This window comes from Thunnus thynnus, chromosome 24, assembly GCF_963924715.1.
Source record: "Thunnus thynnus chromosome 24, fThuThy2.1, whole genome shotgun sequence".
Classification (NCBI taxonomy): Eukaryota; Metazoa; Chordata; class Actinopteri; order Scombriformes; family Scombridae; genus Thunnus; species Thunnus thynnus.
In genome coordinates this window covers 585,124-601,617 of record NC_089540.1, presented here as the reverse complement: position 1 = coordinate 601,617, position 16,494 = coordinate 585,124, and the positions used below count along the sequence as shown (strand labels likewise).

Sequence of the window (16,494 nt, the reverse complement as noted above, 5' to 3'; positions counted from 1 at the left end):
ATCTAATGGTAAAATAATTCACTTCGTGTGTTACACATTTTATAACTACAATTGCTCATGTTGCTGCTCATGATATCTTTGTCTGTATCAATGACAGGCACAGTTATTAGTAATTTAATGTGTGTTAACATGCTAATTATTTAACATACTTTACTTAATATACTTATCAGCTTTTTCCTGCAGGGACCACCTACCAGACCCAGTAGTGCCACCAGAAGACTTTACCAAATTAGCAGATGGCCAACAAACAGTCCAGCAATTATTTCAAAGACAGGCACCCTCATGCAAAAATGCCAAAGACCTCAACTGAGCATTAATTTACTTAATTTCCAAGAACATGATGCCGATCCAGATAGATGAGAAAGCAGGATTTCTGAATTTAATGAGGACTGCAGTTCCACAGTAAAAAGTACCAACAAGGAAGTTATTTTCCAAGTCTGAAATTCCAAAAATGTATTATGATGTGAAAGCTGATGTTGACAAGAGGTTGTCTCAGGGAACTACCAACCTGTGGACCAGCAGTGGAAGTGCTGGTCAGTCTTTCATTCACTTCACAGTCCACTAACTCTCCAGTGAATGGAAACTGCAATCTAGCTGTCATTTAGATTCAGTTCTTGCCAGAAAACCACACGCATGAAAACATTTGGAAGTTTTTTGAGAACATGCTAAAAGAATGGGGCATTGACAAAGGTCTGTGTTACTATAGATAATGCTTCAAGCATGACTTTACTGAACTTTGGCTTGGTTGTTTTGGGCACAAATTAAACCTTGCCATTTCAAAAGTCCTGAAAAACAAAAGTGGACGCAGCTGTCATTGCATGCCGTCACCTGGTGCAGGGTTTTTCCTGGAGCTGGAGACAAAGGAGAGAGCTGAAGAGCAAACAAGCAGCTCTGAACATCCCTCAGAAGTTCCTCATCCATGATGTGGTGACCCGCTGGGGATCAACATACAAGATGTTGGAGAGGTTCATTGAACAGCAACAGGCAGTATGTGTCTCGTTGGCCACAGAAAAAGGTGCTGATGCCAAAGGACACAGAAATTGCAGTAATGGAAAAACTGTGAATTTGTGGGACCCCTTAGTCATTTCACTAATATCACCTGTAAGAGTACGAGAAGAAGCTGTAGAGAGTTGCATCCAGTTCCAGTACTGCCACAACAGCAAGAAAAGGCCTGGCTGGGTTGCTACAGAAAATAAACTCCTCAAGAAACCAGCAGATGGCTGAAGAATACAGCGGCATCACCACAGAAGAAAAGGCTGAGGTCAAGGTCTACACATCTCTGCCCTTCATTCCACCAGCAACAGATCTGTTGTTATGGTGGCATAAGCATGCTGTGGAATTTCAACACCTGCTAGGATTGGACAAAAGTTTCTTAACATCCCTGCATCTAAAAGATCAAAACTGGCTCCAGAAAGACCTCAACTAGGCAGCCACAGCTGGATTATCACATAGCTAGATTAAAAAAAGATCTGACAAACCTTAAGTATTTAGGGACTGTAAATGACAAGGGTGTGAAGTACATACACTGTATAGGAAGGTTTATGTGAAAAGTTAGTAGTTTTACTGTAGGTGTCAGTTACACAACAGATGAATGTGAAATGAAACCAAGCACTGAATTATGTTAGTGCTGTTTATCTTATAATTGCACTTCCAGGCATTATTAAGTGTTACAAATACTCCTACAGAAATGTTGATAAGTGGAGCGTGTATTTATTTTATTTTTTAGGTATGTTATTTTTAAAAAGGACATAATGAAGTACTTTGTTTAAATGCTCATTTGAGTTTTCTCTTACTACGTCATTACTATTTATGCTGTTAATTGATGTTGTTTTAAGTCTGTTTATCTTAAGGCTGTTGCGTCCAGTCCAGCAAACAATGAAATGTTTAAGCACAGCTAAATTGAATTACACTCAAATTGAGCACATTTAACATACATTTTACAATCTTTTGGCACTATTGTGTTTCAGCAAAATTTGGATGAAGATTGCGATTATACCATTTACCACATTATTTTTGGTCACAATAATCATGGTGTGAAATTTTGATACCTAAACATCTCTATTTACGGGTTACCCCAAAACCCTGCAAAACAAGGGGAATGTCCAGATAGGATATGCCACTGTCACAATGAGACATTACATGTACTCACACAAAAACACATATGGTCATCCCGGGACACTTCAACTGCAACTCTGCAGCATTCCTCTTCACAAAATGAAAACACAAGGTTGATGGACACCTTCAGCATACACATCCTACATCCATCCTGATTGGTCTCTTTGGCTCAGGGAACCATGTTCTGTAAATACTAGATATAATGGTAGCTGGTGGTCTTGTGGCTCCACATACTCCTTTCGTACCCACTCTGGGTTTACTAGGCTTTTGTCTAGCTTTATCTGTCATGTACCTTCCTTGTCCTCTGATATCTGGGACTGTACCAATCTCGGTCAAGCACTCCACAAAGTCTATGTGCCAAAACTTCATCAATAAAGCATGTTCATCTCATATTCAAGTGGCAGAGTCTCATATAATTGAATTGGAAGATTACTGTAAGTATGAGATTGAGACCATTTTCATCCCTGCCTGTCCCTCTGGTTCAGCCTCTCCTCTCCTTCTCCATCCCACTTCATCCAATCACTGATGTGTTCAGACCTTCTATCACACATCTCCCCATTCATTGACATGCCATTTTCAACTGTGTCATTACACACACTCTTGGTTCCTTCTCTTTCTGTCTTTTCCTTGACCCACCTATGCTCTGCTCTCCTGTCATATGACATGATGTGGCCATGGTGTTTTGGTCTTTATCTACATGTTTAGTCCTATGCCTGAGACAAAAAATAAAATTTAATCTCACAAGTTGAAGTATGTTAAGGCACAAAGGTCAGGCTTCTAACAAGTACAGGTAGCATATGTTCCTTGATGTTCATTGGTCCATTCAACATGTTTCTACCTTTTATACTTTTTTAAAATATTAAGCTTTTTCAACAATTTTTTACAGGAGAAGTGAAGAACTTTGGCAATATTACAGTTTAGCTTTGAGCTATTTTAGCAATGCATTTTAGCTCATAGATTCCTTAGATAATGTAGATCAGCTTCCAATTCTAGCTATTTATTTCACATTTCTGCATTTGCAGTAATGATTTGCAACTCTCAGTTCTTTAGGCCAACGCCTTTTCTGTTCCAACATGTTTAGCAATTCAGTTCATCTGTATGATATTAATACAAATCATTTGTTCTTTCTGTCTTTTCAAGGCAATATATCCCAACTTCCATCTTTGACAGTATTGAAGTTTAGCTTACAGCTTTTCTATCAATGTATTTCAACCCTTAGCTTCTTTAGGTAATACAGTTCAGCTTTCAATGTTGCTAGTTTTGCATTTCAGCTTCCAGGTTTTTCAGCAGTGCAGTGCAATGCATTTGAGCTTTCAGCTTTTTCAAACAAATGTCTGTCTTTTCTGAGTTCTGCATTTTCAGCAATGCTTTGCGATTCATTTCAGCTGTCAGCATTCACATGCATTTTCTGCAGGAAATGCATTTTCTAGTATGAGCATCAGATCAACTTTTAAATGCATATTTACACAAAATGACTGTGTGGACACACTGGATTTTGAACCCCATCACTTACACTGAAAGCACATTTGAAGGGGATCTTTTAATAGCCAGTATGAACAGGAGGAATGATTACAGTGAGGAAAACCTCTTTCACTGTTCATATGGGCACTGTTGTTTGACTGTTGACTGTTGTTTTAAGACATACTTGATAAATTGTGAATCTATCCTTTAATGCTGGGTGAAAAGAAGCAGATGCTTGTGTGTATTGGAGGACAGACGTGGTTGTCAGCACCCTCCCTGGTCTTATAATGGGAGGGACTTTGGGGACACTCCTAAGAAGCTTAAATCACATTTAATAGGAATTGTTATAAAGAAACATAATGTGGCTTCCTCTACTACATGACATAAATATAATCTTTATTTCTGTTTACACATTTTTGATGGTTAGTTCTATAACGTTCAACAGCCTCTTGTATGAGAAACATTTTGTTCGAGGCCACAAATGTAATATAAGGACCAACAGAAAAGTTGTTGACCAACAATACACAGTGATTTACAAATACAGTACAACTCTTCATTTAACAGCCCAACTTAGCTCTGCTTTGCTGTGACCACTGAAACAAATCCAGTTCAGAGAAACTTGTCTAGTCTAAAGTTAGACTACAGTACTGGTCAGCTAATGTATCAGGCTGAAATGCTACTATATCATACATGTCATCATACATGCATACATACATACATGTCACCCACTTCTGATATGATGGAGAGACTTTTGCAATCCTAACAACCTGGCAAAAATATATTTGCAACCTTGTCATGAATAATGTGACTTTTTAAGTGTGATTTTTCAGGTAGAAAATCTGTATTTTCGATACAAAGATATTCTGCATAATGTGAAGCCAGGCCGGTCTTCATGGTTCTCACTGTTGTTCATTTGTGTATATATTTGTGTATAACTAAGCCACCAGAGTGGAATGGTGGACCTGATATTTAAAGGACCAGTGTGTAGGATTTAGTGGCATCTAGTGGTGAGGTGGCATATTGCAACCAACTGAATACCCCTCCCCACACTCTCCCCTTCCAAGTGTGTGAGAGAACCTACGGTCGCCGTGAAAATCGCGAAAAATGCAAAAGGCCCTCCCCAGAGCCAGTGTTTGGTTTGTCCATTCTGGGCTACTGTAGACACATGACGGTGCAACATGGCGGGCTCCGTAAAAAGGGATCTGCTCTCTATGTAGATATAAAGGGCTCATTCTAAGGTAACAAAAACACAACAATTCTTATTTTCAGGTGATTATACACTAATTAAAACATACTTATGAATATCATATTCCATTTCTGTCAAGTCTGTTCCGCTAGATGCCACTAAATCTTACACAAAGGTCCTTTAATGGGACACAAAAAAGCCTGTCAATCTGAAGTGAGAATACAGTCAAATAGTTTAAACATGTAGAATCTGCCAGTCCCACTATTTTGTGTATGTCTATGTAGAGAACAGGGGGCCAGTAGAAGCAGCGGTGAAGACAGGGCCAGTGTAGAGTCCTGGTCCATCAACAGGAACCTAGGACAAAAGAAAACATGTGAATATAAATGAGCAGAGAATTAATAGGATATTTTATGATTTTATGATATTTTTTAAATGAACGCCTGGTTTTTAAATGATAAGCAGCACAAAGTTTGTGTTAAGTAAAGCCATTGGGACACATTAAGTCTGCGTGGACATGAAGCACAAACAATCTGGCCACTCACATGACAATAAAATTAGACCTATAATAGGACTAAAGACTTAAGTTCAGAGTTTTTCAGACTTTTATCCTGTGTCTTTTTTTTTTTTTTTTTTTACTTCCAATAGGTTGAGCAGGTAGTGTGTGAGGCTTTCACACCCTCTGACATCCCTGTTGGATGTTAATGACTATCTATCTAGGACAGGTAAGAAATGGTAAATATTTATGTTGTTATTGACTGATTTTATTTTTATCATAGTTGAAATGATATTAGCTCGATTATTAGTTTTTAGAATTTATAATTGTTTGACATCAGTTGACATAATGTGTTGACATACCAGCAACACTGTTACACTAAATATAACAGGAGTCTATCGCCAAGCTAGCAGGTCTGTGAAGCTGAAGGCTTCTGTAGGCATGCTAACATGCTTACAATGAGTTTTTCAATTTCAGCTAACATTCCAAGATGCACTTGAAATGGAAAACACGAAAATAAAAAGGAAAGAAAAGCCTTCTGGCTTTGTAACAATATTACAAAGTTTATTATAAAGTTACAAAAAATAAACATAGTTGGGGTGGCTGTGGCTCAGGAGGTAGAGCAGGGCAGGCGCTTCCATCCCCAGCTCCTCAGAGTTGTCCCTAAGACACCGACAGCGCCTTGCATGGTAGCTCCACCAACATCAGTGTGTGAGTGTGAGTGTGTGAATGAGAGACAAATTGAAAAGCGCTTTTTCCAAAAGGTAGAAAAGCACAATAACAGTGAAGTCCAGTGTTTTCATGATTAAGATTCTACACAAATGTCATATTTTTTATTTTATGCATAAATAGAGCCATTGTTGTTGATGGTGTCATCCCTGTTTCCTCGCTCTTCCTCTGTTCAGCATTTCAATTTTACATGTTAGCATGATTACATTTGCTAATTAGTACTAAATTACAAAGTACAGCTGAGGGTAGTGGGAGTGTCATTAGTTTTGCATGTATTCAGTCATTAGCCAAAGAAAAGTCAGGGGTCACCAAAGTTATTACAGTTCATGTCTGAACCAAATTTCATGGCGATCCATCTTAAGACCTGAAACTTTATCCATGTTACAAGTCAAGTCAGATTTTATTTATACAACCCAAAATCACAAATCACAAAATTGTCTCAGGGGCTTTACAATCTGTAAAGCATAAAACATCCCCTGTCTTCAGACTTGCCGACTGTCTGTATTATTATTTTAAAAGATTACCTCTCCCAGAGCCTGCAGGGCAACTGTAGCTGCCATTGCCTTGGCATGTTTCTTATTGGGACTAGCTGTCTGAGGTTGGTAGTCCACACCATTCACTGTGACCTGGAGACAACACAACATCGATGGATGATCAAATGTCAGAATTTAAGCATTACAGGATAGAATAAATAAAATCAGCATGTGAATGAGAACAAAAAATCCGTCTAGCTCACTGATGTTGTTAGAAACTCAGATCCAAACTGGGTTGGGTTTCCAGTTATGTACAGTGAGATAGGAGTATTCAGGGAAACAGTAAAAACAGACAGAAAGCGTATCTTCACTGCGCTCATTGACTGGCTTTTTGGGCCATTGGCTTGATCTGAATCTGATCAAACAGACTTAGAAAGTTAATAGTGTCCCAATTTTTTTTCCAAGATAAGCAAAATATGAACAGAGTGAATCAGATGTAACACCTTCATTTTGCACAGACAAAGACATTTAGATATATACAGTGCAAATACAAAAAAATATTATAGCTGCAAATTAAACATGGTCATTTGCAGTCTTTTGTCAGTCCAAGGTTAGGTGGTCTGATCCTGCAGTGTATTACAGAGCCTGCCTGACTCATTTTAATGCTCTGAGGACAGTGTAAATATCTTAGTATAAAATACTCTTTGCCTCCAACTGAATTTAGCAATATTTTTTTCCAACAATATAAGTTCCAACACTTATTATTCTAAAAACATCTCATTTTGTTCAAGAGTCGGGCAACATATGTACTGAAAGTGCCTTTCAGTGATTTCGGGATTATTTTTGTCAGGTGAAGTAAGAAAGAAAAACAAAATTAAAGCCACGAGAATTTCTTCAAATCAGATGTAGCAGAACTCAGATGAAGCAGTGAGATGAAAAGATGCAGAAGCTTTTAGCAGTGGGGACAAACTTAAAACGTCAAGAACTAAATGAAAAGGAGCAAGACTGATGCACAGAATCAACATGACCCACCTTGAAGAGGAAATTCTTGCGGTGGTCAGGACCACTGTGATGGACCATGACAAAGTCTGGCTGCATTATCCGTCTTTTATTGCACAACTCAATGAGAGCAGACACCGGGTGCTTCCCTGTACACAGATAAAAGGGCATAATGAGATGAAGGGGCCAGTGACAGCCTACTGAGCCACATAATTTGCATCCAGAGTGGCTATCTATATTAATAAAAAATGTAATTCTAATACATGTAATTATCAATTTGATTATCGTAAAAGTTGATATTGTTTATTGTTTTTTCCACTTTGTACATGTATTATTACTATAAAGATTTAGTGAGGGTGCAGATTGCAACCAATCTACATATGGAGTACAGTGTGAAGGTTATAGCTATGCAACTTTTGCAAGACAATATTCATTTTTATTATCACTGAACATGCTGTGATTGTGCCTGCTGTGTATGTGTTACCCATCAGATCCTTGGTGACCACCAGTCCTCCTGTCTGTTTCTGTGGCTTCTCTCCTTCAGCAACTAGTCCTGAAACACACAAAAATCATCATCATCATCACCATCATCAGCATTAGTGCCATTATTCTCATGATCAATATAAAGCAGTCTCCTTAAAGAATAGTGTGTATCAGTCAGAATGATTGGGTGGGATTTGTACAGTGACAGCAATGTGATACCAGTATTTTCCACTGTATCAGGCACATTTGCAGCTTCACAGTAGTGAGAGGAACTTGTTTAACTTTAGAAAATTGTATTAAGCAGACACCTGTATTTTGACAGTAATTGAAGTATCTTCCTGTTGGCTGGTGGGGTAGAAATGTTAAAACAGTTTTGGTTTTGCTGAGGCCAAAATGTCTTTAGCAATGCCCACCACCAGAATTTAATTTTGGCAGATGAAACTCCAGCATTTCAAGGTCAAAGGATAATAGGCTCTTCTGTTCCACCTTTCCCTTTTCCCAACAGGTACTGAAGAAAGTACTGATGAGTCACTGGAACAGGTCTGGAGGAGCTATGACAGTCATATGGATACTGGTATGTAAGCACAGCTCAGGATCCAGAGTAGGGATGTCTACTAGTTTCGGTTAATTTTGCTTTTGGCAGACCGACAACCATTAACTGGTGATTAACCAGTTAAATTTTGAGAAAAGTTGTGATGTAGCTTTCATTTGTGAGAGCTGTCCAACAGTCAGTGGTCAGAGCTAGCTTGTCTGCCCTGGTTAGCTTGACTTTTAGCTCATCCTTCTTCTCCTCAAAGTGTTTTTCAATGCGTTTAGTCACAATAACTCTCAATGGCACAACGTACTCGGGCTCAAGGTACCAAACTAGCTCTTTCAATCCCTCACCCTCTACCACACGGATTGACAGCATATCTCAATCATTCAGCACACCAACTGGGTGATGGCCTCGGACCGGCGTGCACAGGCACTGACCTTGGTCCGAGTACCACATTAAGAACAAGCTCCCTAACCCTTGGACATGGCAGCTGGGTGCTTGTTCCTAATGTGGTACAGCATAATGCTAGTACCGTATTGACCCATATATAAGGCAACCCTGATAATAAGACGACCCCCCCAAATTTTCAGTTTTTGCAAAAATTACGTTACTTTTTGAATATAACTTGCATCATAATATAGTTACATACTCACACACTCTCCTACCAGGCTCTTGGAAGTGGTCAAAAATTATTTTCTCCAGCAGCTATCATTTATAAGACTGCCTGTTTGTCTTTCTGAGCTCCTTATCATCTGTGACAGTGGTATTTGGCAGCTTGACATATTCTATTTCTGCAGTAGAGATGTCAGAAGATGATTTGGACCCATTTTCACTCATCATGAATTTATTTCCTCTGCGGCAGAAGAATGCTACACAAGCCAGGTTAAACTGGACTTATGAAACACTTTTTAGGGCTGACTGACCCTGACACACTCACAATAAGCAGACTTTAATACACTTGCTAGCCTAGCAACATTAAGGCTACAAACAACCCATAATGCAACACTCACAGTGTGTAGGAGTCAGTTTTACACTCCTGTACATTATCCATTCAAAATTATGTTGTGAACACGTAACTGTCTAACTGCCCTTAGTGGAGTGTGTATGCAAATTAACCTATAGACCGACATGCATAACTGGTCAAAAATATTCTCAGCGGTTAACCAGTTAATGGATTGACATCCCTAATTCAGAGGTGAAGCTATTGAGTTTTGCCTTCACTATGCTCTCTTTGTAAAACGTATGTAGTCTGTAGCAAGCTGTAGACCACAGACAATTTGAGATGCAGAAAAATTCTTTAAAATGACTGATTATCAAAAGCTGGATCACTGGGCTGTTGCTCTAGTATTCTGTGGCTTCAGACCTTTGCGGTCGACTTTAAAGTCGATAATGATTGGCTCCACAGTGCCCTCACGGTTCCTCCCGAGGCCCTCTCCTGTCTTCCAGCCCATCTTTCTCATCAGGAACTCCCCAACACCCCCGGAGACTGGTGCTGCCCTGAGGAACTGGTCCTAAGCGAGACACAAACAGGCACAGTGAGACAGAGGGAGGGGAAGAATGGAGGGAAGAAAGAAAAAAAGACTATCGGTAGGAGTTGTCAAATGGAGAGTCATGATAATGAGGGGAAAAAAAGGATGACTTATGCATTGGTGGAAAATCCCATCCTGTTAACAGTTATCTCCATCCCCTTCTTGCCCTGGAAAAAGAGAGGGGGCCCATGATGGGGACCCCAACCCTAATACACAGAGGAATTCCTACAAGTTCCCCACAAACCACACCACAACAGAAATCAGACCACACTTAACCAGATAAGACACATCTGAACTAACAGCCTGTGCCACACTGGTCTGAGCCGTGCCGATTATTCACCACCTGTAATCCCCACAAAAAACAAAAAGCATGCTTAAGGATTACAGTTGGCAAGTGTGTGTATGCAGACACACAAATATCAATCAGCCAAACAATCAATTTTATTTAAAGTACAGAATCTCCATGCAGCACAGTCCCAATACACTTCACAATTAAAGAGAATACATAGGACAAAACATACAGCAACCAATTTATATTAATAAAAATTAAAATAAAACAACCGCATTAAAAACATCAATGTTATGGAGTCAGGGGTCAGGTGTGCAGAGTCAGGTCACCAGCTGCCAGCCATCATCATCATCCTGCTCTGCTTCAAATACCTGGTTCCAACCTCAACACTCCGCCAGATCGTAGACTCAGTTACACTTGTTCCCTGGCCTGACTCCTGCCTCCGTCTCCCTCCTGTTCTGCTTGGAACCTACTCAGGATCATCTCAGTTCCCCCAAGCCCTGCGGACTCACCCTGCCCTGCTTCACTCTGCCAATTCCCCTGCTCTGCCCTGCTCAGCTCCCTGCTCCTGTCTTAGCCTCAGATTCCGGCTGCCAGCTTCAACCCCTGGTTCCTCCTCTCCCAGCCTCTGCCTCCATCTGGCCACAAAGACTCTGCTGCTCCTTTTTTCTCCTCAACATCCAGTTGTTAATAAAATCTTTCTGATTCCAATTCCTCACCTCTGCCTCTGTGTTCTGCACCTTGGGTTCTCTGTACTATCCTGTAATGGTTACGGTTGTGAGTAGCATTCTTCAGATGCTTGGTTAAGACTGGTGGCAAGGTTCATAAATTCCACTGATCTAGAATCTGAATAGTCATTTACATGCAAGTTTAAATCACCCAGTAAAATTACTCTTACCATATTAACCAGGAGCAATTGACTAGCATTCAGACAACTAAGACAGAAAATTAGGATTGTGCTTTGGAGATCTATAAACACTAATGCAAGACTGTGTTGTTGAGTTCTGACAACCATGGCTAAATTTTCAAAGGATGATAAATCTCCGAAAGTGCATCCAATGCAGGTGACCAAGTCAGAAAAGATGGTTGCTATTCCACCCCCTTTCTTGCCGTGTCTAGCAGAAAATAAAAAGCTATAGTCCTGGGGAGAAGCATCAATAAGTGTCGCTAAGGCAGTAGACTAGAGCCAACATTCAGCAAGTAATAGAAAATGCAGACCATATTGAGAAATAAAATCACAAATATAAAAACTCTTATTAGTGAGCGATCTAATGTTCAACAATACAAACTTCAAATCATCTGAGGAGGACATGGAAGGTGCAGAATCAAACTTCTTCAAGCTGATTTTGCGAGTTGTTTGTCCTTTCTTTGATGTACAGTGTAGGCACTAGCTTGAGTTCTATTACGTAGGACAGGTATGTTGTGGTGGAGGTCACTGTGTGTAAACTGGGAGGGGCCATGCTCAGGTAGATATGGCACGGATGTGGTAGGAGACAGGAAACACAATTAACCAGAGATGCAATTACCTGAGTAGAACACTTCTCTACCACAGTAGAGTATCAGGGGGCAAAAAAGGTGGAGATATTACCTAGCAGGAAGTGAGAACCTATTTTGCTGGGGTGGACACCATCATGTGCAAAAAGGAAGGGTCTGGCCCAGAACAAGTTAAAAGTGTCAACAAAAATGATGCCAACAGCATTATAGTAGACTTTAAACCATTCATGAATGGAGAACAATATGGACCAATGCTCCATCGCCTTTGCAGTGAATGGGAAGAGGGCCAGAGATCAGGTCAGAGAAGTCGGATTTTAACTCCTCAGATTCACAGTGACCCACATCATTTGTTCCCACATGGATAACCCACAGTATCGCTTGGGATGTCTGTCCAGAATTGTTGGAAATATCTGCTGCAGTCCTTGCACACTGACACCCAGAAAGCACACAGTCTTTGAGTTGCAGAGAGACCCAGGCAGGGCAATGTCCCATACTACAGAGTCTCCAACAACCAGAGTGGTGATAGTGGGGTCCATGACGTCCGTGGGTGGATGTGGCGGTTGAGGGATAGGAAAACAGTTTGATCCCAAGTTTGCAGAAGTTTTTGGGTGAGTGCAGGGAGGCTGAAAAGATGGTCTCAGAGGCAGTCTTGGAGGGGACTGTCGAGGTGCAGTTACCTCCTAGCACCTTCCACCTCATGGCTCACCCAGCCTGGCAGAGGCTGATGCTGGCTCTCAGTGACATCTCTGTCACCAGCAGGACACTTCAAGGGAGAGAAGCAATTAGTGGTTGGCAGGGATAATTGGACGGTCTGCCTCTCCTCCCTGACCTGTGCTTGAGCACTACCTGAGTCCATGGAGTATATGGTTGAGGAGTGGAGCAGCTGCCAGAGGCAGAACTGTTCCAAGCAATGGTGGTGTCCATGATCTCAGAGGGCCTATGACAGTGGTGAGACCATGGGCCAGTGTTGTCGAGAGTTTCATTACCATAAGTTGGGGAGTTCAGGACTGAAATATGGTTAGCCTGGGCTGTAGCAGTCTTAATGTAGTTAGAGAGCATAGCTTCTTTCTTTCTAAGCTCTTCTGAAATCCGCTGGATGTCCTCTTTTAGGCAGCCAATATGTTTGTTGGCCTTACTGATCAGAGCAATATTGGGACAGTCAGTGGTACATGGCAAATCAACATGAGCCATTTTGTGAATTTGTGAAGAATCACAGAAATATGTCAAAAAATAAAATAATGATCAGCAAGTAGAATAATCCAGTAAAATCCACTCAGAGTAATCCACAAAGAAAGAAAAAAGACCACAATCCATTTACAATATGTATGTATACATATTGTCATGACTCTTGATAGCCAACGGTCACTTGCAGATCATGTAACACAAACATTTACATTTCTCTATTCATAATATGCATATCACCTATCATTTACAACAATGTTTATATACATAGTAGTTAAGGATACAACAGTATAACCCTGAACAGGAGAAAAGTTTGAAAATAAATCTTGGCCCAATTTAGTGGGGCAAGGAACATATAAGTCAGGGGTTTTAAGAGTGTGGGCAGCTGCTCAGACAAAATTTTGACGTTTATCAGCAGGCCACCAAACTACAGTAAGGAACTTGTGTCTAGCCTTGGATAATGAACTGTTGTTCTCAGCAAACATGGCCGCAAGTAGCTTGCTCCTGTGGATTCCTCCTGTAAAAAAAACATCAGGAGGATTTTCCCCTTTCTTACTAGGGAGGCAGCCCAGGTCATTCTGGCTCTTGCCATCTCCCACCTGGACCATAAAAGTCAGCCACCAGCCCTGCATGCAGCTAATCCTAGTTACTGCCCATCTCCTATCTTTTCAGACTACATTTCCACATCCCATGAGAGCAGTTACTAATGTCTTATTTCAAATGCTCCTTTCGATTTTTGGACCAGGGGGTCTGCATCATAAAATGTTTTATAACTTTTTTCATTGGTCAGGTTGTGCATAGGTGTGAAATTGGCAGAGCTTCAAGTACTCAAAGTACATTCAAATTCTTCTCCCTACATTTCTATTCTTGCCAGTGTCTATCTTCAGTGCTGATCTTCCCAGAGCATAGAAAAACAATTTTATGCATGTGACGTCATCTCAATTCAAAATCTTTGGGACAAGCAGGTGGGGCCAGGCAGAAAGACATTAAAATTGTGCATGTGCCAGTGGGTCCAAAACAGTAGAGTTTTCATTGCAATGAATGGGCACCATCTCGAAGAGTGAGCCAGCTCAAATAAAACATACATTGTAGCATCTCTGCCTACACATGCAGTGGAGTTCACAGCAACAAGGACCGCAGTACACAGGGGAACTTTTAGGGAGAAAATGGGGAAAAGCTCAAAGAGAATGCAATAAAATCTGTCGATCATTTGATCGAGACCACTCATTGTACCTTACCAGAAAGATCATTTAGTTTTACCTTCTTCAGCCATGCTTGTGGTCCGCTGGTGGATAGTTCCTCCGAGCTGAGGACCTGGGCTCCTGTAGAACCAGTGAAAAGACCAGGAACAGTGTTGGATTGGGCCCATGCATCAACCTATAAAAAATTTAAATATTAAAAAAAAAATTCCATTACATCAGACAATCAAAGAACTGATCACATCTACTAGTATAACTGAGTAGACATTCTGGAAACGTTGTGCAGAGCATCCGATTGAATAGAAAGACACATACAGCAGAATTGACTACTAACAGCAGAACAGAAGTTTAAAGCTGAGCTTTGGAAATATTAATATTGTAGCTAATCATCACTGAAGCTGCAATGATTAGTCAATTAACTGATTAGCTGATCAACAGAAAATTAATCAGCTATTTACTATTAGATATAACTATTTTGATAATCAATGAATCATTTTGAGAAATTTTTTAAGAAACAATACCAACATTTTCTGGTTCCAGCTTCTTAAATGTGAATATTTCCTGGTTCGTTTAGTCCTCTATGACAGTAAATTGAATATCTTTGGGTTGTGGACTGTTGATTGGAACAAGACAAGACATTTTAGGTTGCAACTTGGGCTTTGGGAAACAATGATCGAAAACTTTCACCATTTTCTGACATTTTAAACCAAACAACTAATCAATTAATTGAGACAAAAATTGAGAGATTAATGGATAATGAGAATAATCATTAGTTGCGGTCCTAATCATCATGTTCCAAAACAGCTGTCTCGAAATGGAAAAAAAAATAGATTGGTTAGTAGATGTAAAAACACTAGAAATAAACTTGTGTACATTGAGATAAGTGACAGTGAAAGCTGATCCAGACACTCCTCCATAGCCCCCAATACTTATTGTGAAATTTGTTTTTGTTTATAACCTTGCTTTCTATAATTAACAACATAAACAACAACAATAATAACTAGATTTGCAAGCAAGTATGAAGGGGTTAAAACACCCAATGCAATTTGGAATCAAAGGTGCACCATCACAGAGTCCAAGTTTGCACTAAAACTAATCTCAATAAATAATTTTGCACCTCATTCATGAGTGTTGAAGTATCTCCAGGTTTAGGTACTGTTCTCTGCAACTTTTTTTTACTCTAAAAGGTAAAAAATAAAACTGTACATTAAAAGTACAGAAAACTACAGTACGGGAAAATTTTGAATGTGTAGATTAGTAGGTATTAATGGAAGTTGTCTTGCCATAGAAATGTCTTCTTCAAATTTGCTTCAACATTGTTTCTCTACTTAAATTATATTATCTTTATTTCCTGGTTCAAATATTGGGTTTGAAGCCCTTTTGGCTGTTTTATCACAGGGCAAAACAGGTTCAAATTGGGAAACTCTGCTCCACCTGGGCATCTCCTTTGGTTGATGTGTGACTGGCAGTCACTGGTAAGAGCTCTTCATTAACTTAATGTAAGGGATCCTTATCAAAAATGTTTCTTTATGTTCTGTATTTGTTAAAAAATGATCAGCCCACATACTGTTATGAGATTTTTTAAAACCCTCAAATATTTAAATTAGCATCAGCCTTAAAAACCTGTATCAGTATGACTCTAGTAATAATAATCTAATAATGTAATGATTTCCAATAGTTATGTAATATTTTGCCTGAACAAAGCTAGACAGAGTCAATAGCATGGCAGACTCTAAGTGTTGTTATTTTGTTCATTATCTTAATGTTATTTAACTTTTGTGAGTGTATGTATTAATAATGATCGATAAGATATATGTATTATACCTGTTCTTGTGCCCGGCTGAGCATGCAGATGGCGCTGACATCATAGGGATTCTCCGCCAATCGCCTTTGAGCTTTAATCCTCTCGGTTACAGCCTGAGAGATATCCACAGGCTGCAGGGAGAGAGAACAAATGAATGTGAATGTAAAAAATTCAGACTTTACAAGCTGAAAGGCAAAGAGGTAGGTGTCTGCACACTCATCTTACGCCCGGCACAAAGTGGCGCCAAGCGCGACGCAAGTGTCTTTGTTAGTTTAAGACTGATGCAGTTGTCATTTTCCCGTCCAGTGCCCATGTTGTTTAAATAGCAAATGCACTTGCGCCCATCAGAGCACCCATGGGCATGTTGGTCTTAAAATGAGGTGTGGTCAGGCGTATTGTTGGCGCATTGCTATCTTGAGGCAGCAGAGAGCGATTGTGCTATTGACCAACAAAAACCTGGTCTGAAGTCAATGACACAGTGTTTCACTATTATTTTAAGGGCGCATTATCAAGACAGTAATAT

At 39.9% G+C, this 16,494-nt stretch overlaps 1 protein-coding gene across 2 annotated transcripts in view; it reads right to left on the bottom strand.

Moving 5' to 3' along the window:
• Window positions 1-3,955: 3,955 nt before the first annotated feature.
• Window positions 3,956-16,494, bottom strand: part of LOC137176927 (protein SON) — a 52,777-nt gene continuing 40,238 nt past the window's right edge. For both annotated transcript variants that reach the window (XM_067582964.1, XM_067582962.1), the window contains exons 14-20: window positions 15,992-16,102; window positions 14,229-14,345; window positions 9,838-9,985; window positions 7,941-8,009; window positions 7,490-7,605; window positions 6,509-6,610; window positions 3,956-5,116 (exon numbers count right to left, since the gene is read on the bottom strand). In XM_067582964.1, coding sequence (XP_067439065.1) covers window positions 5,039-5,116; window positions 6,509-6,610; window positions 7,490-7,605; window positions 7,941-8,009; window positions 9,838-9,985; window positions 14,229-14,345; window positions 15,992-16,102 — 741 coding nt within the window. In that variant the 3' untranslated portion in view covers window positions 3,956-5,038. The remainder of the gene's footprint in view (window positions 5,117-6,508; window positions 6,611-7,489; window positions 7,606-7,940; window positions 8,010-9,837; window positions 9,986-14,228; window positions 14,346-15,991; window positions 16,103-16,494) is intronic.